Source organism: Mizuhopecten yessoensis, unplaced genomic scaffold, assembly GCF_002113885.1.
Source record: "Mizuhopecten yessoensis strain PY_sf001 unplaced genomic scaffold, ASM211388v2 scaffold2249, whole genome shotgun sequence".
NCBI lineage: Eukaryota > Metazoa > Mollusca > Bivalvia > Pectinida > Pectinidae > Mizuhopecten > Mizuhopecten yessoensis.
Genome location: NW_018404452.1, coordinates 385,045 through 410,354, shown reverse-complemented (window position 1 = coordinate 410,354; position 25,310 = coordinate 385,045). Strand labels below are relative to the sequence as shown.

The 25,310-nt window shown below is 40.0% G+C and overlaps 1 protein-coding gene across 4 annotated transcripts in view; it reads left to right on the top strand.

Annotated features, from left to right (window-relative positions):
• LOC110445359 (diacylglycerol kinase theta-like) overlaps nt 1-25,310 on the top strand; it is a 47,565-nt gene that overhangs the window by 5,743 nt on the left and 16,512 nt on the right. For 2 of the 4 annotated variants that reach the window (XM_021489928.1, XM_021489927.1), the window contains exons 2-11: nt 7,375-7,454; nt 10,193-10,295; nt 13,789-13,877; nt 15,462-15,593; nt 16,701-16,845; nt 17,615-17,623; nt 18,169-18,285; nt 21,270-21,440; nt 22,169-22,322; nt 24,685-24,775. In XM_021489928.1, the coding sequence (XP_021345603.1) occupies nt 7,375-7,454; nt 10,193-10,295; nt 13,789-13,877; nt 15,462-15,593; nt 16,701-16,845; nt 17,615-17,623; nt 18,169-18,285; nt 21,270-21,440; nt 22,169-22,322; nt 24,685-24,775 (1,091 nt within the window). The remainder of the gene's footprint in view (nt 1-7,374; nt 7,455-10,192; nt 10,296-13,788; nt 13,878-15,461; nt 15,594-16,700; nt 16,846-17,614; nt 17,624-18,168; nt 18,286-21,269; nt 21,441-22,168; nt 22,323-24,684; nt 24,776-25,310) is intronic. The other 2 variants (XM_021489930.1, XM_021489929.1) reach the window with 2 other exon arrangements.

The following is a 25,310-nucleotide window of genomic DNA, read 5'->3' as shown; positions in this document are numbered from 1 at the left end:
ATACTGTCATCCCAGCTAGCCCTGACTAAACCTCTACTGTCATACTAGCTGGCCCAGACTACACCTATACTATCATACTAGCCAGCCCAGATAACCCATCTACTGTCATACTAGCTAGCCCGGACAAAACATCTACTGTCATACTAGATAGCCCAAACTAAACATCTACTGTTATACTTGCTAGCCCACACTACACATCTACTGTCGTACTAGCTAGCCCAGACTAAACATCTGCTGTCATACTAGCTAGCCCAGACTAAAAACATATTGTCATACATGCTAGCCCAGACTAAACATCTATACTGTCATCCCAGCTAGCCCTGACTAAACCTCTACTGTCATACTAGCTGGCCCAGACTACACCTATACTATCATACTAGCTAGCCCAGACTACACATCTGCTGTCATACCAGCTAGCCCAGACTAAACACATATTGTCATACATGCTAGCCCATTGCTAGTCCAGACTACAGTCCAAACCACACACATACTGTCATACCAGCTAGCCCTGACTAACCCTCTACTGTCATACTAGCTGGCCCAGACTACACCTATACTATCATGCTAGCCAGCCCAGATAACACATCTACTGTCATACTAGCTAGCCCGGACAAAACATCTACTGTCATACTATATAGCCCAAACTAAACATCTACTGTTATACTTGCTAGCCCACACTACACATCTACTGTCATACTAGCTAGCCCAGACTACACATCTGCTGGCATACTAGCTAGCCCAGACTAAACACATATTGTCATACATGCTAGCCCAGACTAAACATCTATACTGTCATAGTAGTCCAAACCACACCCATACTGTCATACTAGCTAGCCCAGACTACACATCTGCTGTCATACTAGCTAGCCCAGACTAAACACATATTGTCATACATGCTAGCCCAGACTAAACATCTACTGTCATAGTAGTCCAAACCACACCCATACTGTCATACTAGCTAGCCCAGACTACACATCTACTGTCATACTAGATAGCCCAGACCATACACATACTGTCATACTAGCTAGCCCAGACTAAACATCTACTGACATACTAGCTAGCCCAGAATAAACACATACTGTCTTACTAGCTAGCCCAGACTAAACATCATCTACTGTCATAGTTGTCCAAACCACACATATACTGTCATACTAGCTAGCCCAGACTAAACATCTACTGTCATAGTAGTCCAAATCATACACATGTCAAACTAGCTAGCCCAGACTAAACATATACTGTCAAACTAGCTAGCCCAGACTAAACATATACTGTCATACTAGCTAGCCCAGACTAAACATATACTGTCTTACTAGCTAACCCAGACTAAACATCTACTGTCATACTAGCTATTCCAGACTAAACATCTACTGTCTTACTAGCTAGCCCAGACTAAACATCAACTACTGTCATAGTTGTCCAAACCACACATATACTGTCATACTAGCTAGCCCAGACTAAACATCTACTGTCATAGTAGTCCAAATCATACACATACAATCATACTAGCTAGCCAAGATTAAACATCTACTGTCATACTAGCTAGCCAAGACTAAACATCAACTGTCATACTAGATAGCCCAGACTAAACATCTACTATCATACTTGCTAGCCCAGCCTAAACATCTACTGTCATACTTGCTAGCCCAGACTAAATATCTACTGTCATACTAGCTAGCCCAGACTATGCATATACTGTCATACTAGCTAGCCCAGACTTTACATATACTGTCATACTAGCTAGCCCAGACTATACATATACTGTCATACTAGGTAGCCCAGACTAAACATATACTGTCATACTAGCTAGCCCAGACTAAACATATACTGTCATAGTAGTCCAAATCATACACATACAGTCATACTTGCTAGCCCAGACTACACATATACTGTCATAGTAGATAGCCCAGACTAAACATCTATTGTCATACTAGATAGCCCAGACTAAACATCTACTGTCATACTACCTAGCCCAGACTAAACATCTACTGTCATACTAGATAGCCAAGACCAAACATCTACTGTCATACCAGCTAGCCCAGACTAACCATCTATTGTCATACTAGATAGCCCAGACTACCCATCTACTGTCATACTAGCTAGCCCAGACTAACCATCTATTGTCATACTAGATAGCCCAGACTAAACATCTACTGTCATACTACCTAGCCCAGACTAAACATCTACTGTCATACTAGATAGCCCAGACTTAACATATACTGCCATACTAGCTAGCCCAGACTAAACATCAACTGTCATACTAGATAGCCCAGACTAAACATCTGCTTTCATACTAGCTAGCCCAGACCAAACATCTACTGTCATACTAGCTAGCCCAGACTAAACATATACTGTCATAGTAGATAGCCCAGACTAATCATCTATTGTCATACTAGATAGCCCAGACTAAACATCTACTGTCATACTAGATAGCCAAGACTAAACATCTACTGTCATACTAGCTAGCCCAGACTAACCATCTATTGTCATACTAGATAGCCCAGACTACCCATCTACTGTCATACTAGCTAGCCCAGACTAAACATATACTGTTGTACTAGCTAGCCCAGACTAAACATCTACTGTCATAGTAGTCCAAACCACACACATACTGACATACCAGCTAGCCCTGACTAAACATATACTCTCATACTAGCTAGCCCAGGCTAAACATCTACTGTCATACTTGCTAGCCAAGACTAAATATCTACTGTCATACTAGATAGCCCAGACTTAACATATACTGCCATACTAGCTAGCCCAGACTAAACATCAACTGTCATACTAGCTAGCCAAGACTAAACATCTACACATCTGCTGTCATACTAGCTAGCCCAGACTAAACATCTACTGTCATACTAGATAGCCAAGACCAAACATCTACTGTCATACTAGCTAGCCCAGACTAACCATCTATTGTCATACTAGATAGCCCAGACTAACCATCTACTGTCATACTAGCTAGCCCAGACTAAACATCTACTGTCATACTAGATAGCCCAGACTAAACATCTACTGTCATACTAGCTAGCCCAGACTAAACATCTACTGTCATACTAGATAGCCCAGACTAAACATCTACTGTCATACTAGCTGGCTCATACTAAACATCTACTGTCATACTAGATAGCCCAGACTAACCATCTACTGTCATACTAGCTAGCCCAGACTAAACATCTACTGTCATACTAGATAGCCCAGACTAAACATCTACTGTCGTATTAGCTAGCCCAGACTAAACATCTACTGTCATACTAGATAGCCCAGACTAAACATCTACTGTCATACTAGCTAGCCCAGACTAAACATCTACTGTCATACTAGATAGCCCAGACTAAACATCTACTGTCATACTAGCTAGCCCAGACTAAACATCTACTGTCATACTAGATAGCCCAGACTAAACATCTACTGTCATACTAGCTAGCCCAGACTAAACATCTACTGTCATACTAGATAGCCCAGACTAAACATCTACTGTCATACTAGCTAGCCCAGACTAAACATCTACTGTCATACTAGATAGCCCAGACTAAACATCTACTGTCATACTAGCTAGCCCAGACTAAACATCTACTGTCATACTAGCTAGCCCAGACTAAACATCTACTGTCATACTAGCTAGCCCAGACTAAACACATACTGTCATACTAGCTAGCCCAGACTAAACATCTACTGTCATACTAGCTAGCCCAGACTAAACATCTACTGTTGTCTGTGTATTGGTCGTCAACTTTTTCCATTTGGAATGACTTCCGCTGATTACCTAAAACACTTACGTCGGTGGTATTTAGCTAGCTGCTTGTTCGGATGAAGGGCTAACAATTGTGTTCAAATAAATGACCTTGACTGTATTTTAAGGTCTTGAGCAGATGTAAAAAAAAATAAACTTTTATTTAAGTTCTTCTTTGAATCCCTAGGGTTGTGATATTCAGCTAGTGTAGTATTCTAGGATGAAAAGCTTTCAAATTATGTTCAACTACATAACGTTTCTTCACTTAAAAGGTTAAAGGGCCGGGGTATATTTTTTTCAAAAATTTGAAATACCTCTTCTGAATAACTAAAGACAGAAGATGTAAAGTAGCATGATGGGATAAAGAGCTATATGTTTGAACTTGACCCACATTATCTCATTCACCCCTGAAGACACATTTGAACCTTTCCAATTCAAAGGTTGGAATAGTTCATTATGAAATTTCAGGGGTGAATGTGTTAAAGGCTGAAGCTGTCAAATTTGTTCAAATATTCTAACCAAGGGTGGGTGGAGATATTTAACAAGTAGCATGCTTAGATGAAGAGCACAGGTTTGTTCAATAAATTATAAATGACCTTGACCTACCTTTTTGTTTCAGGAGTCAAATTTGTTTGGAAAACTTAATTGCAAACAAGTTTGTTTAAATGAAAACCCAATTCAGGGTTTCAGGGGTCATTCTTTAAAAAATTACATAGCTTCTGCATAAATAAGAGACCTAGAGTTGAGATGTTTAGACATCAGCATGCTAGAATAGATGACCCTAAAGATTGTTCAAATATATTAACTTGATCCGAACCTGACTGACCTTTAAGAAGCATATATAGGATGATGATATTTAGCCAGTAGCATGCGAGGATAAATGGATTTCAACTTTGTGCAAATAAATGACCTTGACAAATCTTCAAGGTCACAGCTGGGAACAAACTCAATTAACAACTTCTTGAAGATTCACCCTATAACCATACACCTATGCTGTAAGGATGTTACCAGGGTCTTGCCCCACCTTTAAAGACTTGGTCAGAACATTAAAACTCTTGCGATCCCCACCACATTACCAGATATACAATGACATGTCATGAAGAGATGTACACAATCATGCCTGGGCCTGTTCCCGCCCTAAGGGACTTCGTCCATGGGTAATGACAAAAAAACTTTGGAGATTCTCACACTATAACAATATTTGCAATTGCTTAGCATGAAAATTTGGATACACATATATGTATGATATCAGGATTTTCCTGGAAACTGGGCCTGTCCTTGTGATCTTATTTGCCATACTACATGTAGTTTTAATAAGAATATTTTGCTATGATTATCTAGGTGATATCTTGTTATATTAATTGACATAAGTACATCTAGCTCTGTACCTCATGTGTATGACACAATTTGCTTCAATGCAGTTGACACACAATGCATGATCATTGTTTCTAAATTGGTGAAAATCGTGCAGAAAGCAGTGGACGGGTAAAATTTAGAGGTCACTAGCTTTATAAATTAATGCTTGTATTATTTTGGTATTTCAAGGCGTTCACTATTAATTATGTCTATGTTTGGCTATCTATAGGCTCAAGGGTAATGCTAGTTAAATACACTCTGGTAATTACAAGCCATCCCAGGAGGTGTTGAAGATTAACTCTATGTTTACTCGGCCATCATGCTGCAGCCTCGGCTGATTCGGGTATACAATTTGACCGTCACTTACAATATACTGTATACTGGTAAGCTTTCGCCTTTCGCCAGAATAATCCATATTTGCCCTGTGTTAATTTCGCCCTCCGCAGAATAATCCATATTTGCCCAGTGTTAATTTCGCCCTTCGTCAGAATAATCCATATTTGCCAAGTGTTAACTTCGCCCTTCGCCAGAATAATCCATATTTGCCCAGTGTTAATTTCGCCCTTCGTCAGAATAATCCATATTTGCCCAGTGTTAATTTCGCCCTTCCTCAGAATAATCCATATTTGCCCAGTGTTAATTTCGCCCTTTACATTTAATTACTATGCAGATTATTTTGTTTACTTATGTCCGCTGTATTGATATATTTATACCCTAACTGCAGTGGGCAAAAAAAGCAAAAATTAAACAGCGGCAAAAAATGTGCTGGCATACCGTATTTGTGTTCAGTGCTGGTGATTGTTAGATCCAGGTTAAATATGATGATTAGTGTCAATCTTAATGGCCATTGGCTACTTTAAGAAAGGTGACCACTATCCTAATTTATTAATATAGTGCTTTTTCGGGGGGGGGGGGGGGGGGGGGGGGGGATGAGAGTGCCCTCTGATGACAGTTGACTGTTTATACCAGTCTGTTGCTAAAGCAAGTTGGTGTATACGTGTAGGGGAACTGGACTGGATTGATCATAGGTGACCAGGTAGAGTGTCCGTCCAGAGTGAGAGGGTTCCAGGTTCGAACTCTGATCTTGCCGTTCATTTTTCCATCATTACAAGGCCGAGGCCAGTGTCCAGAACAGCTAAAAACGATTGACTTCCCTGGTAATTTGGTACAGGTCCCTCTATCAAGGGGACTAACAAAGATTGACTTATCTGGTAATTTGGTACAGGTCCCTCTATCAAGGGCAATAACAAAGATTGACTTACCTAGTAATATGGTACAGGTCCCTCTATCAAGGGCACTAACAAAGATTGACTTGCCTGGTAATTTGGTACAGGTCCCTCTATCAAGGGCACTAACAAAGATTGACTTACCTAGTAATATGGTACAGGTCCCTCTATCAAGGGCACTAACAAAGATTGACTTGCCTGGTAATTTGGTACAGGTCCCTCTATCAAGGGCACTAACGAAGATTGACTTACCTGGTAATTTGGTACAGGTCCCTCTATCAAGGGCACTAACAAAGCTGGTATATAAAGCATCTCATGAACCTTTCAACAGATATGTAAGGTTTATAACTTCATTTACTATATACTTTAAAAACTCTGGCATTCCCATTGACCAGATCCTGTACACGTGACCAGTCCCCAAAAACTCATAAAGACTGGTTTTCTGGTGAATAGCAATTTCTAAATATAGCCTATATGGAAATTCTCCGCAACCTGTCCTAGTGCTTGCCCAGTTAGACCGAAACACGATCTGTCAGACAACAACAGACAGAAACACGATCTGTCAGACAACAACAGACAGAAACACGATCTGCCAGACAACAACAGACAGAAACACGATCTGTCTGACAACAACAGACAATGGCTGATGGTGAACACTTAAACTCTGTTATATTTGAAAATTTCCAAAAACTACTCCAGGATATAAATGCTGTTCACACAAAAAGGCCACAGAACACGCTGTGCGTGTGCACCATGCTTATCTTAAGGAAAGAAACTTGACGATGTCTTCGAAAGCTATGGATTCAACATCACACTGGCTAAATTTACCACGGAGGTTCGTGTAAAAACCCCAGAATATGATGTAGCATATTCAGAAGCACAAAGTTCCATAACTGTATAATATACCATGGTTCTATAAATGATTAGATTGTGGGGGTTATTGTTAAGGTTAAATGGTCAACGTTCACATTTGACCTACTAATGAAATCAAAACCTTCTACACCTTAATATACAATAGTTAATACATGTATAGTCTAAAATTCCTTCTTTTCTTTTTTTCAGTCTGTAATTTTGTGGTTCATGAACGCTGTCTGAAGACAGTTGTCTCCCCTTGTTCCAGCATTGCCACCAATCTGATCAAGGTATGTATGCAGTAATGATACAACTTAGATAACTGTGTATGAGGTATACACTATTACACAAGTTACTTAATTGTATGAGGAAGAAACAAGTTCTGAAGATTTTTTAAGGTGTAAAATATTATCATCATATGACATGTAGGTCACTGTGACCTATATATTGTCTGCTTCACTAGCTTTGTTTGGACTTTGTGTTCAGCTTCATTTCTCTGATGCTAATAGTCAAACAATCATCAAACTTTACATGGGGATATATACATACACACCTTGTATAGAGATCATGTACTGGTCACATGTTGTAAGTACACACCTGGTATAGAGATCATGTACTGGTCACATGTTGTAAGTACACACCTTGTACAGAGATCATGTACTGGTCACATGTTGTAAGTACACACCTTGTACAGAGATCATGTACTGGTCACATGTTGTAAGTACACACCTTGTACAGAGATCATGTACTGGTCACATGTTGTAAGTACACACCTTGTACAGAGATCATGTACTGGTCACATGTTGTAAGTACACACCTTGTACAGAGATCATGTACTGGTCACATGTTGTAAGTACACACCTTGTACAGAGATCATGTACTGGTCACATGTTGTAAGTACACACCTTGTACAGAGATCATGTACTGGTCACATGTTGTAAGTACACACCTTGTACAGAGATCATGTACTGGTCACATGTTGTAAGTACACACCTTGTACAGAGATCATGTACTGGTCACATGTTGTAAGTACACACCTTGTACAGAGATCATGTACTGGTCACATGTTGTAAGTACACACCTTGTACAGAGATCATGTACTGGTCACATGTTGTAAGTACACACCTTGTACAGAGATCATGTACTGGTCACATGTTGTAAGTACACACCTTGTACAGAGATCATGTACTGGTCACATGTTGTAAGTACACACCTTGTACAGAGATCATGTACTGGTCACATGTTGTAAGTACACACCTTGTACAGAGATCATGTACTGGTCACATGTTGTAAGTACACACCTTGTACAGAGATCATGTACTGGTCACATGTTGTAAGTACACACCTTGTACAGAGATCATGTACTGGTCACATGTTGTAAGTACACACCTTGTACAGAGATCATGTACTGGTCACATGTTGTAAGTACACACCTTGTACAGAGATCATGTACTGGTCACATGTTGTAAGTACACACCTTGTACAGAGATCATGTACTGGTCACATGTTGTAAGTACACACCTTGTACAGAGATCATGTACTGGTCACATGTTGTAAGTACACACCTTGTACAGAGATCATGTACTGGTCACATGTTGTAAGTACACACCTTGTACAGAGATCATGTACTGGTCACATGTTGTAAGTACACACCTTGTACAGAGATCATGTACTGGTCACATGTTGTAAGTACACACCTTGTACAGAGATCATGTACTGGTCACATGTTGTAAGTACACACCTTGTACAGAGATCATGTACTGGTCACATGTTGTAAGTACACACCTTGTACAGAGATCATGTACTGGTCACATGTTGTAAGTACACACCTTGTACAGAGATCATGTACTGGTCACATGTTGTAAGTACACACCTTGTACAGAGATCATGTACTGGTCACATGTTGTAAGTACACACCTTGTACAGAGATCATGTACTGGTCACATGTTGTAAGTACACACCTTGTACAGAGATCATGTACTGGTCACATGTTGTAAGTACACACCTTGTACAGAGATCATGTACTGGTCACATGTTGTAAGTACACACCTTGTACAGAGATCATGTACTGGTCACATGTTGTAAGTACACACCTTGTACAGAGATCATGTACTGGTCACATGTTGTAAGTACACACCTTGTACAGAGATCATGTACTGGTCACATGTTGTAAGTACACACCTTGTATAGAGATCATGTACAGGTCACATGTTGTAAGTATATACCGTGTACAGAGATCATGTACTTGTTACATGTTGTAAGTACACACCGTGTACAGAGATCATGTACAGGTCACATGTTGTAAGTATATACCGTGTACAGAGATCATGTACAGGTCACATGTTGTAAGTACACATCTTGTATAGAGATCATGTACAGGTCACATGTTGAAGTACACACCTTGTATAGAGATCATGTTATAGTAATCTACCCTAGTGTCAGTTTAATGGAATTGTACACTATTATCGTTGTAAGTACACACCGTGTACAGAGATCATGTACAGGTCGCATGTTGTAAGTACACACCTTGTACAGAGATCATGTACAGGTCACATGTTGTAAGCACACACCTTGTATAGAGATCATGTTATAGTAATCTACCCTAGTGTCAGTTTAATGGAATTGTACACTATTATCGTTGTAAGTACACACCGTGTACAGAGATCATGTACAGGTCACATGTTGTAAGTACACACCTTGTATAGAGATCATGTTATAGTAAACTACCCTAGTGTCAGTTTAATGGAATTGTACACTATTATCACTTTACCATTTTCAGTCCAATTTTTGATCAACCTCAAATAAGTATTCCCAGCTCAGATTCTGATATGCAAGTTGTATTTCAGGGTTCATAGCTATAAGGTCACTTTAAACTATAAAAATAACATTTACCCCCCTTCTTAATTTTTTGTTGTTGAGCGTATATTATAACAATCTTTTGAAATACTAAGGACGAACACTACCAAAGACACAACTGTCTCAATACCTCATCGACAGAGTATTACATAGAACGCTGATTGCATTCCAGAACCCTGTTGCCCATTGCTGGTCAGAGCCAAGTCATTTCAAACGCAAGTTTTGCAATGTTTGTCGCAAGCGCCTGGAAGACAGCCTCGCCATAAGATGTGAACGTGAGTATATGTAATGATCATTGCTTGTTGTTGAATGTCCTTGAATGTCCTTGATATCATCTTGTAACTGTTTTTGGTTTATTTTAGAACCCTGTAGCCTACTGCTGTCTGCTTTTGTCCATTCTTTCTTAACCATTCACCATTGTAAAATCTCACCTTTTTCACATCAGAAATTGAAATTCTACCAATCTAATTTTGCCTACATGTAGTGGGAATGATCAGCACACGTACATGGTCCTGGCCATTATGTTAACATGAAGAAATGACTGACATATACAAAGTCATAGGGATCAGAACTCATAAAATACTTAAATGGCATATTCTGAGGAGCCAAAAAGTATCAAAAAATGACATGGTTAGTTGCTTGCTTGTAGGCAAGCTTCAATGTTAAGCTGACACCTGGCACGAAGTGATGTGTTTTGTCTGTCGTCCCTCAACTTTTTCTTTGAATGACTTCTTGTTAAGAATTGGAGCACCTAGCGCCATGATATTGGGCCAGTACGTAGGTACCTGGGACAGAGTGCTATAAAGTTTCCTCAAATAGATTACATTGACCTACTTTCAAGGTCATAGGGGTTAAGTATGTAAAAACCTTAAAACAACTTCTTCTGAATAACCAGGAGGCCCTGAGTAATAATACTTGGCCAGCAGGGACCTGGCATGAAGTGTTATCACAAGGGTAAAACATGTTAAAAACCTTAAAACAACTTCTTCTGAATACCCAAGAGGCCTAGAGCATTGATATTTGGTCAGGATGTATTTGGGACAGAGTGCCATAAAGTTTCCTTTAGGGTCACAAGGGTAAAAAGTGTTAAAAATCTTTAAACAACTTCTTCTGCATAACCAAAAGGCCAAACTTCTCTCAAATAAATTACCTCAACCTAATTTAAGATCACAAATGTCAAATGTGGTAAAACCTTTAAACAATTTCTTCTGAATAACTAGGAGGCCCAAAGTATTGATACTTGGCCAGGGTACCTGGGACAGAGTGATATAAAGTTTCCTCAAATAAAAGACCTTTAACTACTTTCGAGATCACAAGAGTCAAATGTGTTTAAAACCTTTAAACATCTTCTTTAGAACCAAGGGGCCTATAGAGTAATGCTATTTGGCCAGTAGGCTTGGACAGAGTGCTATATAGTTTCCCCAAATAAATGACCTTGACCTACTTTCAAGGTCACAGGGGTTAAATATGTAAATATCTTTAAACAGCTTCTTCTTCAATACAAGGCCCTGGGTGATAATATTTGACCAGTGGCGTTCTGGGATAGAGTAGCATAAAGTTTTATTTAGTTTGGAACATTCTTCAGCCAAGGAGACTCAATGTATGGAAATATTTGCAAGAGTACTTTTATTGAAAATATTTTCCCATGATTGCTCAATATCCAGGTGAGCAATACAGGCCTTCTGGGCTCTTGTTACAAAAAGAAATCATGATACTGGTGTTAGTTTGTTAAAAAAAATCTTATGAAGAACCAAAACGGCTTAGAGTCATCATGTTTGGGCAGTAGCTTGCTTGAGTAGAATACTACAGAGTTTATTAAACAGAAATGACCTAGACATATGTTCAAGTTCACAAGAAATGACCTTGACATATTCAAGACATAAAGGGTTGAATAAGTTACAAAGCTCATGACCTTTTCGGAAATGAAAAATCAAAAGCCATAATAATTGGCCAGTAGCATGGAGTGCATAAAAGTTTGCAAAATAGAAAAGACCTTAATTAATATTTAAAGTCACAGAGATCTCAGATGACTTATGCTAAAGAAATGCCCAGAGAAATGGTATTAAGCTTAGGCCAATTGCTTACATCCCTGAAGTGCTACAACGTTTCCAAAACAGAAGTGATCTTTATTGGTTTTGAAGGTCATAGGGGTTATTTTGGTTAAAATGCTCCACCAACAACCCAAAGCCTTAGATCATAATATTTGGCCAATAGCTCGGTGGAATGGAATTTTGTCTCCAGAGACCTTCTTGGAAATTGGCACCTGAAGTGGTTTCCATACGATGACATTAAATATGGTATAATTTTCATGAAAGTTTCAACGCATGCCTACATATCTACTTCACGCTCAAATCAATATGGCCGCCAGTGAGGGCAGAAGACATACACTTTTGTGGAATTCTCGTTTCATTAATGCAGAATTTATGTTGTCAACTTTGCTCCTACTTATCCTGTGTTATTTTGTAAGTCACCTAATTTACTAGGCATGGCAAACCCAAACAATAGAAATCTTGGCTTTTGCTTCGACCTGTCAAACATGGTTTTATATCCACGTAAAGGACATTAAAACTTAAATAGATATTGGTGGACACCTTCTTAAACCTCTTAAATGATCATACAAATTATCTTATTGACTCTGCATGATTTGTAATGACAGTTGCTGATATTTTTCACTTGCCCGCTGGAGCAGGTGGCAGAAACTTATAACCTGCCTGACATGGGGTCAGATCTGCCCCGATGTTCGGGCAATTCTTAAAGTCGACCTTTGAGTATTGTTCAGAAAAGGGGACTTGTGAAAATGAAGGGTTCCCCCCACCTCCACCTTCCCTGAGGGCAGAGGGATGGGGCCCAGTAGGGGAAATAGAGGTAAATCTGTAAAATCTTTCCTTAATCGACACCAGTGAAGGGATTTGGATTGGAGATTTGTCCAATCATTATCCTGTTGTATATATATGGGTAAAGCAATATTTACCGTATGTGTGGTCTGGAGCATTGTTGGGACTAGGGGCAGAAGGACAGGGTCCAGTTTAAAATATTTCCCCTTCCATGTGTTTGAAGGGATTTCAACCAAATTTGATCTGAAGCATCCGAAGGACAGTGGTAGCTTAATATCGTAAAAAGAAAGGGTAATATATGTAGATTTTGTTTCAATGAAGTTTTTGTAACCTCTTGGGCTGGGGTTAGGCCTCAATAGACGAATTTTGTCACCAGGGTCCAGCCCCAGTCTTAGGTCTTAGTCCCTGGAAACAGTTGAGATCCCTACCTTATAACCCTGTGTATCATTACTGGGCATGAAAAATGGACATGATCATACTATGACCAGCCCCTAAATACAGTTCATACCATGGTGACTCGGTCCCTAGGTCGTAAAATGAAAACAGTTGAAATTCCCACCCAACAACAACATATAAAATTGCTAGGCATCAAGACACAAATACAAATATACTTCCAAGATTGACTCTTGGTTCCAGCCCAGCCCCTGATGATTTAATCCCAAGCTCATAACATAGAATTAATTGGAATTGTATTTTAAACATATTTGCTACAAAGTGTCATTAGGGTAAGAAATCAAATGTCATATAAAAGAAAGGATTTGTCCCCCATTAGTCTGAAAGCCCAGAATGGGGAAATATTTTATGTATTACTTAAGATAGAAATATTTTGCTACGATTGCTAGAATATCAAGATAATGATGCAGGCCTCTGGGGCCTCTTGTAGAATTAATTTAGCATGTGTCTCAGTATGTGAGAGTTTTGTTTTATATTACAGTTTGTGAGTATTATGCTCATTTGGACTGCCAGGACTTCGTGGTCAGCGACTGTAAGGAGTGTGCAACCTACGTACCACACAAGGAACTGGTAAGTACCAGTAGGTCAGAGGTCACACTGTGTTGAACCCCAAGGTCAAACCGTTAGTTCAATGCAGGATTTTACATGTCATTTTGACTTTGAGAGTCATTTGGACCCCCTTGATTGAAAATTTGGGGCCTTAGATAAATATTTAGGGTCCTCAAAATGATAAGTAATATACATCATTAAAATTTCGAGACTGCAATTTTTTAAGTTGTCATTTCAGGGAATCATGGGGACACAGGTGTTAAGATTTTAGGTGCCTGTAATGGAAAATGGGGGTATTCAAATCAGGATGCATGCCCTGCAGGTAGGGCGTAAGAATTGTACCTGCTGCCCCCATTGCGTGATCGTAAGAGGCGACTAAATTTGGGATCTTATCTTTTCTCTTCTTACTAAATAACTTTCTTCTTCCTAATGTCTCCCTTGACAATGCCTCACTTTTGGCCTTTAGTTGAGCGTTCGCCCCTGTGAGGAAGGCTTTAAATTTGAGTTCTGTCCCCTGGCCGAGACATACCAGAGTCTGTAAAAATGGTAGTTTCTACTCCTGCTTAATGCTCAGCAATTTAGGAGTGGGATGACTATTTCGCTCGTTGTCCGTATAATGTGACCAGGTGGGGTGTCCTGCTTGGTGTCTTCGGTTGTATGTTTCAGTGAGGTAGCACTAAAAAGTCGGCATTAGTTCCGTACTATCACAAGAAGACAAACACGAACATATCGCAGCACACACACACAAACACTACATGCATGCAACTTGCACAAAGTGGATGCCGTCCTTAAATAACCATTGCTGTTGATAGGATGTTAAACAATACTAAACCAAACCAAACCAAACCTGCTTCATGTAAGGCCAAATAAAATTAATTACTTGGTTCTCAGGCCATTTTTTTTCAAAATAGATGCGGCAGGGCGGTATTTTTTTTTCATTTTACATGGCAAAAAACGAGACGAGGGTGATTTTTTTTTTAATGTGTAGTTTTTAAAACGTTCATTGTGGACAATACCTTGTCTTTTTATAGTTGTGTAGAGACCCGTCATAGAGCAAGCCTCCGAAAACCCCCCCACGATGTTCCAGACGAGAATCACGAACCCCCCATTCCTTATTTGTACCGAAATGAGCGCCGTTTGTACACAAGACTAATAAGTCATAATCATTTTAACGCTTGCCTGTATCTCAATCCTTACCTTTATTCAAACGTTTTCGGGACTTGGGTGACTAATGAGTAAAAACGACATGCGGACCAATTTTCCGGATATTTTAAAAGATGGCGGCTGGCGCATTCACAATTTTTTTTATTACTTTGACAATAAAAACGGCAATGCGCACGGTGCCATGAAATGCGCGCGGGCCTGAGAACCAAGTAATAATTTTTTTTGGCCTAAAATCCTTGTTCAATGCAACTTCCATTTTCAAGAAATATCCTATACCAATGGTCATATAAGTTTGTATATATAATGTGATACGTATCTCTATCACGATCAAGGCAAAAGCAAGTTCTGTGATAGAATTACAGCTGAATCAGATACCTGGTAGTGGTTAAATATTTTTGTTAATACTTGTCTTGTTTTAAGCTTTTCTTACAAATGTTCCAGGTAAACGTTATCCAGTACCACCAGTGGAGGGAGGGAAACCTACCGGCCAACTCCAAATGTGTGGCCTGCAAGAAAACCTGCTGGTCAGCCGAATGCCTGGCAGGCATGCGCTGTGAATGGTGTGGGGTCACGGTAAGTTAGGATGTAAGGTGAATGGTGTGGGGTCATGGTAAGTTAGGATGTAAGGTGAATGGTGTGGGGTGGAGGTAAGTTAAGATGTAAGGTGAATGATGTGGGGTCATGGTAAGTTAGGATGTAAGGTGAATGGTGTGGGGTCATGGCAAGTTAGGATGTAAGGTGAATGGTGTGGGGTGGAGGTAAGTTAGGATGTAAGGTAATGGTGTGGGGTCACGGTAAGTTAGGATGTAAGGTGAATGGTGTGGGGTTGAGGTAAGTTAAGATGTAAGGAGAATGGTGTGAGGTCGGGTAAGTAAGGATGCGCTGTACATGATATGGGGTCGTGGTAAGTTAGGATGCTCTGTACATGATATGGGGTCGTGGTAAGTTAGGATGTGCCGTACATGGTGTGGGGTCATGGTAAGTTAGGATGTAAGGTGAATGGTGTGGGGCTGCGGTAAGTTAAGATGTAAGGAGAATGGTGTGAGGGCGGGTAAGAAAGGATGCGCTGTACATGATATGGGGTCGTGGTAAGTTAGGAGGCTCTGTACATGATATGGGGTCGTGGTAAGTTAGGAGGCTCTGTACATGATATGGGGTCGTGGTAAGTTAGGAGGCTCTGTACATGATATGGGGTCGTGGTAAGTTAGGATGCTCTGTACATGATATGGGGTCGTGGTAAGTTAGGATGCGCCGTACATGGTGTGGGGTCACGGTAAGTTAGGATGTAAGGAGAATGGTGTGGGGTGGAGGTAAGTTAAGATGTAAGGAGAATGGTGTGGGGTCGAGGTAAGTTGGGATGTGCTGTACATGATATGGGGTCGTGGTAAGTTAGAATGTAAGGTGTGTGGGGTGGAGGTAAGTTAAGATGTAAGGAGAATGGTGTTGGGTGACAGTAATTTATGATCCACTGTTAATACTGTGGGGTCACAAGAAGTTGTGAGGCAAGGTGACTGGTGCAGGGTCAATGTATCTCATCTCTAGATTATAACCTTTTACAATTCTTAAAAAGGCCTACATTGGCTATTAAAATATGTCACTATGACATTATACCTGTATTTGACAGGCCTATGGAGGCTGTTACAACAGTTCGTCAGTACAATCCTATAATGTACTTTACAGGCCCATGGAGGCTGTTACAAAAGCTTGCCAGTAGAGTGTAACTTCGGGAGTCTGAGGAAGATTATGCTCCCCCCCAGCTGTCTGACTATTCCTAGAATGGACGTCAGCATGGAGACTATTCTTGGCTTCAACAAGAAAGGGGATTGTGAGTACTACACTTGTATTATCACTATATCACACTTTGTTGTAGGAGATATCTGATCACTGAAAAATGCATTATTTTGACTTTTTAACGTCAGCATCACAAAATCTCGTACAGGATGTCACATTTGTCTCATAAGGAGATATCAAATTAATCGCTCTCTCTCAAAGAGGACTCTGGACTGTTTTGGCCAGTATTTCAGGAGATAGATTTCATATTTCTGTTCCAAATTGTCAACAGTAATAATCCAGCCACATTAAGATTATACATTAACTGTATTGTCTCTGAGGAATACTCCATGTCTGGGTTTTACCAACACTGTTATCAGCATAGATGGCAGGTTTTAACGACTCTAAACAACCGTAGTAAGTACGCAATTCGCTATAAACAAAATGCTGCTGAGTTTCTGTGTCTACGAGACAATTCCTTGTTAGAGGTGGATACTGGTCGTATGGCTAGATAACAATAATTAGGGCCCTGTGTCAGAGGGTGCCTAAAATAATCACAGTCCATCAATATGTCTGTCCACGCTTCCATTTCTGAAAACATAGCTCCAGAGGTAGGTTTGAAATCTGTGTTACATCAGTAATCCTTTAAACTGAAAACTCCCTATACATTTCCTGGGATTCGAAATAACCACATTTGGATAATATTTAAAAAAAACCCTCATATTTCTACTACTTTTCAAATAAAAATAAAAATTGAATTTTAATTAAACCAAACTTTATACAGTAAACTCTATATGTCTTTCTTTGTGCTGCCTGTGGATCAGCTGTTCCAGGTACGTAAAACGGTATACCTAGCTGGCTGTCACAGTACAGTATTACAATATATATCAAACTAAACATTTTCTCCAGTGAAACCCTGATTTCTAATTGTCGTTTGATGCTTTTCATGAACAATTCAATTGGTGTATTACAAGTTTATAATCTCTTTGGCTGTGCAAACCCACTGTTGCAAAATGTCTTCGGTATTTTTCCCAACGAAAAAACGCCTAAGAAATAAGCATATTGTTTGTATGCTGAGAACTTTTCTTGCCGTTTGGAATTTATCTGAGCAAATGATTTTTTTTATCTGCATGTTTGCAGCATTGTAAGTTTAGACCAAACAAAAATCTTCAGTGGTAAATCTTGATATGAGTGGGTTTTCAAGCAAATTCATAATATGCTATGTACTTAAATATGTGATGTGTCCTTCATTCAGACAATCTTCTTACTAAAGAACATTAAAGTCTTTCTTATCTGCATTATAGCAGTTATTTCTATATTAAGATTATTTATTGTGATTTATTTATTTTTGATTGTAAATGGTTCTGACTGGTTTCAGTGAGAACAGTTTCCGAGGAATGGCCGTCGAGCGGGGAGTCAAAGAATGATGACGAGGATAAAGAGCGACGCTCACCTCGAGAAAAGGAGAGTCGTGACAAAGAGAGGGACCCAGAATGTAAGTCACGTTGAATATAGAGACGGCTGAATGGGGACCCTGAACGGCAGTCATACTAAATTTAGAGAGGGCCGAATGGGGACCCTGAACAGCAGTCATACTAAATATATAGAGGGCTGATGGAGACCCTGAACGGCAGTCATACTAAATATATAGAGGGCCCAATGGGGACCATGAATAGCAGTCATACTTAATATAGAGAGGGCTGATGGGGGACCCTGAACGGCAGTCTTATTAAATATATAGAGGGATGATGGGGACCCTGAATGGCAGTCATATTAAATATAGAGAGGGCTGATTCCAACCTGAACGGCAGTCATATTGAATATATAGAGGGCTGATGGAGACCCTGAATGGCAGTCATACTAAATATTGAGAGGGCTGATTGGGGACCCTGAACAGCAGTCATATTAAATATATAGAGGGCTGATGGGGACCATGAATGGCAGTCATACTAAATATATAGAGGGCTGATTGGGGACCCTGAATGGCAGTCATATTAAATATAAAGAGGGCTGTTGGGGACCCTGAACGGCAGTCATATTAAATATATAGAGGGCTGATGGGGACCCTGAATGGCAGTCATACTAAATATATAGAGGGCTGATGGGGACCCTGAACGGCAGTCATACTAAATATAGAGAGGGATGATGGAGACCCTGAATGGCAGTCATACTAAATATTGAGAGGGCTGATTGGGGACCCTGAACAGCAGTCATATTAAATATATAGAGGGCTGATGGGGACCATGAATGGCAGTCATACTAAATATATAGAGGGCTGATGGGGACCCTGAATGGCAGTCATATTAAATATATAGAGGGCTGAAGGGGGACCCTGAACGGCAGTCATACTAAATATATAGAGGGCTGATTGGGGACCCTGAACGGCAGTCATACTAAATATAAAGAGGGCTGATGGGGGCCCTGAATGGCAGTCATATTAAATATTTAAAGGGCTGATGGGGACCCTGAACGGCAGTCATATTCAATATAAAGAGGGCTGATGGGGGCCCTGAATGGCAGTCATATTAAGTATATAGAGGGCTGATTTGGGACCCTGAACGGCAGTCTTACTAAATATAAAAAGGGCTGATGGGGACCCTGAATGGCAGTCATATTAAGTATATAGAGGGCTGATTTGGGACCCTGCACGGCAGTCATACTAAATATAAAAAGGGCTGATGGGGACCCTGAATGGCAGTCATACTAAATATTGAGAAGGTTGATTTGGGACCCTGAACGGCAGTCATATTCAATATAAAGAGGGCTGATGGGGACCCTGAACGGCAGTCATAATAAATATTGAGAGGGCTGATTTCGGACCCTGAACGGCAGTCATATTCAATATAAAGAGGGCTGATGGGGACCCTGAATGGCAGTCATCTTAAATATATAGAGGGCTGATTTGCGACCCTGAACGGCAGTCATACTAATTATTGAGAGGGCTGATTGGGGACCCTGAACGGCAGTCATACTAAATATTGAGAGGGGTGATTTGGGACCCTGAACGGCAGTCATATTAATTATAAAGAGGGCTGATGGGGACCCTGAACGGCAGGCATACTAAATATAAAGAGGGCTGATGGGGGCCCTGAATGGCAGTCATATTAAGTATATAGAGGGCTGATTTGGGACCCTGAACGGCAGTCATATTCAATATAAAGAGGGCTGATGGGGGCCCTGAATGGCAGTCATATTAAATATTTAAAGGGCTGATGGGGACCCTGAATGGCAGTCATATTAAATATATAGAGGGCTGATTTGGGACCCTGAACGGCAGTCATACTAAATATAAAAAGGGCTGATGGGGACCCTGAACGGCAGTCATACTAAATATAAAGAGGGCTGATGGGGACCCTGAACGGCAGTCTTCCTAATATAAATATAGACAGGGCTGATGGGGGACCATGAATGGCAGTCTTCCTAATATAAATATAGACAGGGCTGATGGGGACCCTGAATGGCAGTCTTACTGAATCAAGGATGTGTTTCTTCTCCATCTCAGAGGATTTCTTAAATTTTCCTATTTTCCTCATGCTTTATTTGTTTTGAAACAGTATAAAGAGTGACAAAGTGTGATCCTCCCTTCATATTTTGACTTCTTTTTTTTCTCCTGTGTCCTTATCCCCGATCATTGTCCAGCCGAGTACACAGAGGGGGCTGATGAGGGACCCTGAATGGGAGTGTCCTAATCCCCAATCACTGTCCTGCTAAATACACAGAGGGGGCTGATGAGGGACCCTGAATGGGAGTGTCCTAATCCCCAATCACTGTTCTGCTGAGTACACAGAGGGGGCTGATAAGGGACCCTGAATGGGAGTGTCCTAATCCCCAATCTCTGTCCTGATGAGTACACAGAGGGGGCTGATGAGGGACCCCGAATGGGAGTGTCCTAATCCCCAATCTCTGTCCTGATGAGTACACAGAGGGGGCTGATGAGGGACCCTGAATGGGAGTGACCTAATCCACAATCTCTGTCCTGCTGAGTACACAGAGGGGTCTGATAAGGGACCCTGAATGGGAGTGTCCTAATCCCCAATCGCTGTCCTGATGAGTACACAGAGGGGGCTGATGAGGGACCCTGAATGGGAGTGCCCTAATCCCCAATCACTGTCCTGCTGAGTACGCAGAGGGGACTGATAAGGGACCCTGAATGGGAGTGTCCTAATCCCCAATCACTGTCCTGCTGAGTACACAGAGGAGACTGATAAGGGACCCTGAATGGGAGTGTCCTAATCCCCAATCTCTGTCCTGCTGAGTACACAGAGGGGACTGATAATGGACCCTGAATGGGAGTGTCCTAATCCCCAATCACTGTCCTGCTAGGTACATAGAGGGGCTGATGAGGGACCCTGAAAGGGAGTGTTAACGTAAGGTTAAATGATCAACAATCATAGTCAGTTGAATGCTTGTTGTTTATTGAAAAGTTTTGCAGTCATAAGAAGACAGTTCAATCAGTTGAGGACACTTGTTTGTTTTCAGCTGAGATAATCCGAGTGTTTGACGGGAACTCGTCCATGAGGAAGAGGATGTACCGCACAATATCTGTTGCTAAGAATGCCCCGGCTCAGGCCATCCTGGAAGCTGCCCTCAAAACATTCCACATATCTGATGATCCCAGGAACTACTATGTGTCAGAGGCTTCTGAGTTTGGTAAGTAACCATATATGTGTTGACTTCCAACAAAGATAATCTTGAGTGTTGACCCCACTAAGACAATGTTAAGTGTTGATCCCAACAAAGACAATCTGAGTGTTGACCCCAGCAAAGACAATGTTAAATGTTGACCCCAGCAAGGACAATGTTTAATGTTGACCCAAGCAAGGGCAATGTTAAATGTTGACCCCAGCAAGGACAATGTTAAATGTTGACCCCAGCAAGGACAATGTTAAATGTTGACCTCAGCAAGGACAATGTTAAATGTTGACCCCAGCAAGGACAATGTTAAATGTTGACCCCAGCAAGGACAATGTTAAATGTTGACCCCAACAGAGACAATCTAAGTTGTGAATTTAGATTCTTTGCAAGCTTTGTTGGTCTGCTCTAGGTACTCTATTATAGGAATTAATATTTTTTTTCTGACATAATACTAAAACAATAAAGTGAAAATTATTGAAGAAACAAATCACAGTTATTTTTCATAGAACAAAATTGTTAAAGTGATAACTCCTTGAAAAGAGGATAAAATTTAGCAAAGGTTTATTAAAAATAACAAAATCTTGCACTTATGAATGTAAGGCCAAGGGCAAATTGTATATATTAAAAATGATGTATCAAGAATATGCTGGCCCAATATTTTTATATATGTTTATGTTGCTTCGTCTATTGGAAAGTTGCGTTAAGAAAATAACTGTAGGTGTATGTGTTCCAATGTCGAGCAGCCCTACATGTTTCAGGTGAGCGAGAGCTGGAGGAAAACAGCCCTATCCGGCAACAACTCCAGACTCCAGACGGCAAACGCCCCTCCATCTTCCTGAGATACAAAGATCGAGACCCGGAGAAGGGTCATCTGAGGATCTACCCGGGCGGCATCCGGTGAGTAAATCTATTGTGACAAGGGTGGAAGTGCAGGATATCCTAGGAGAATAGGAAATTAGTCTTGGAGGGCGAGAGATATACTGGTCTAATTTGGTATATCCTATAGGGGAGTGAGAGATATTGCCAAAGAGTAAGAGATATCCTGGGAGAATAGGAGATTAGTCTTGGAGGGTGAGAGATATACTGGTCTAATGTGGTATATCCTATAGGGGAGTGAGAGATATTGCCTAAGAGTGAGAGATATCCTAGGAGGGGTGATAGGTGTCATGTGAGGGATGAGAGATATTGTGGGAGATTGAGGAATAACCTGGGGAGTGAGAGATATTTTTATGAGAGTAAGAGATATCCTGGGAGAGTAAGCACGTTCTGTGAGGTATGAGAGATATTGTAGGAGATTGAGGAATAACCTGGGGAGTGAGAGATATCCTGGGGAGTGAGATATATTTTATGAGAGTAAGAGATATCCTGGGAGAGTAAGCATGTTCTGTGAGGGATGAGAGATATTGTGGGAGACGGAGATACATCCTGGGATAGCCAGGGGGTTTGGGAGAATGAGATATGTGGAGAGAGTGATAGATATCCTAGGGAAAATGTGGTGTATCAAGGAGAACAATTAATTTCCTAGGACAATGAGATATCCTGGAAAATGTGAGAGATTCTGGAAAATATAGATGTTTTGGAAAAGGGGGAGATACCCTGAGATTTTCCAGTGTATTTGGAAATGACTTCTAGAATCTGAAATGGTACAAAAGTATAGACTAGTGTAGGTATAAAACAACAGATATTGTTGTGTGTGGTTAATAAAACTTTTGTCCATTTATCTTACTTGAGCAGATAATTCAGTGTTAACACATGTTGTTTTCTTTATCTTACTTGAGCAGATAATTCGGTGTTAACACAAGTTGTTTTCTTTATCTTACTTGAGCAGATAATTCAGTGTTAACACATGTGGTTTTCTTTATCTTACAGATAATTTAGTGTTAACACATGTGGTTTTCTTTATCTCACAGATAATTCAGTGTTAACACATGTGGTGTTCTTTATCTTACAGATAATTCAGTGTTAACACATGTGGTTTTCTTTATCTTACTTGAGCAGATAATTCGGTGTTAACACATGTTGTTTTCTTTATCTTACTTGAGCAGAAAATTCAGTGTTAACACATGTGGTTTTCTTTATCTTACTTGAGCAGATAATTCGGTGTTAACACATGTTGTTTTCTTTATCTTACAGATAATTCAGTGTTAACACATGTGGTTTTCTTTATCTTACAGATAATTCAGTGTTAACACATGTGGTTTTCTTTATCTTACTTGAGTAGATAATTCAGTGTTAACACATGTTGTTTTCTTTATCTTACAGATAATTCAGTGTTAACACATGTGGTTTTCTTTATCTTACAGATAATTCAGTGTTAACACATGTGGTTTTCTTTATCTTACAGATAATTCAGTGTTAACACATGTGGTTTTCTTTATCTTACAGATAATTCAGTGTTAACACATGTGGTTTTCTTTATCTTACAGATAATTCAGTGTTAACACATGTGGTTTTCTTTATCTTACAGATAATTCAGTGTTAACACATGTGGTTTTCTTTATCTTACAGATAATTCAGTGTTAACACATGTGGTTTTCTTTATCTTACAGATAATTCAGTGTTAACACATGTGGTTTTCTTTATCTTACAGATAATTCAGTGTTAACACATGTGGTTTTCTTTATCTTACAGATAATTCAGTGTTAACACATGTGGTTTTCTTTATCTTACAGATAATTCAGTGTTAACACATGTGGTTTTCTTTATCTTACAGATAATTCAGTGTTAACACATGTGGTTTTCTTTATCTTACAGATAATTCAGTGTTAACACATGTGGTTTTCTTTATCTTACAGATAATTCAGTGTTAACACATGTGGTTTTCTTTATCTTACAGATAATTCAGTGTTAACACATGTGGTTTTCTTTATCTTACAGATAATTCAGTGTTAACACATGTGGTTTTCTTTATCTTACAGATAATTCAGTGTTAACACATGTGGTTTTCTTTATCTTACAGATAATTCAGTGTTAACACATGTGGTTTTCTTTATCTTACAGATAATTCAGTGTTAACACATGTGGTTTTCTTTATCTTACAGATAATTCAGTGTTAACACATGTTGTTTTCTTTATGAAACTGAAACCTCAAATGGTGTTAACATTGCTCTGGTTAAGTTCCAGGTTGATCCAGACATCATTGATTGAACGTTTTTACCAACCAATCAATTATCGTTTGTCATGACTTGTGTCCCTGACATGTCGCTAGAGTCCTTCAAAATGTGACGACGAGTTTATCTAGATTGTGTTCCTGTTTCAGTGTGTCGGCTCCGTACAAGATTATTGAAGTCACAAAGGATACTACATCAGAGGATGTCATCAGAATCGCTCTGAGAAAGTTCGGACTTCATGTAGGTTTGAAATCTTTGTTCCACATCAAATCTTTTATTAGATCTTTTCATTGAACAGCATCAAATGTTAGCTCGCCTGCCACAATGTGCCCAGAGTTGTTTTTAATGATGTGGTATCCATTTGTTCATTAAGCTTGGCTATAAATAACATTATTTATAAAGAACAGCTAAATGAAATCTATTTTTAGGTCACCTGAGACAACGTCTCAAGTGACCTATTGCGATCGCCTTTTGTCCGCCGTCCTCCGTCGTTCGTCGTGCGTCCGTAAACAATTTACATTTTCGACTTCTTCTCCAAAACCCCTGAACCAATTTCAATGAAATTTTGCAGGGACCTTCCATGGACAAAGGTCAACAAAAATGGTTGCCGGTTTAGTCCTAAGCCCCCAGGGGCCTGAGTGGTGGGGCCAAAAAGGGTCAAATTGACTAAAATTTCAAAAATCTTCTTCTCCAAAACCCCTGGACCAATTTCAGTGAAATTATGCAGGGACCTTCCATGGACAAAGGTCAACAAAAACAGTGGCCGGTTTAGTCC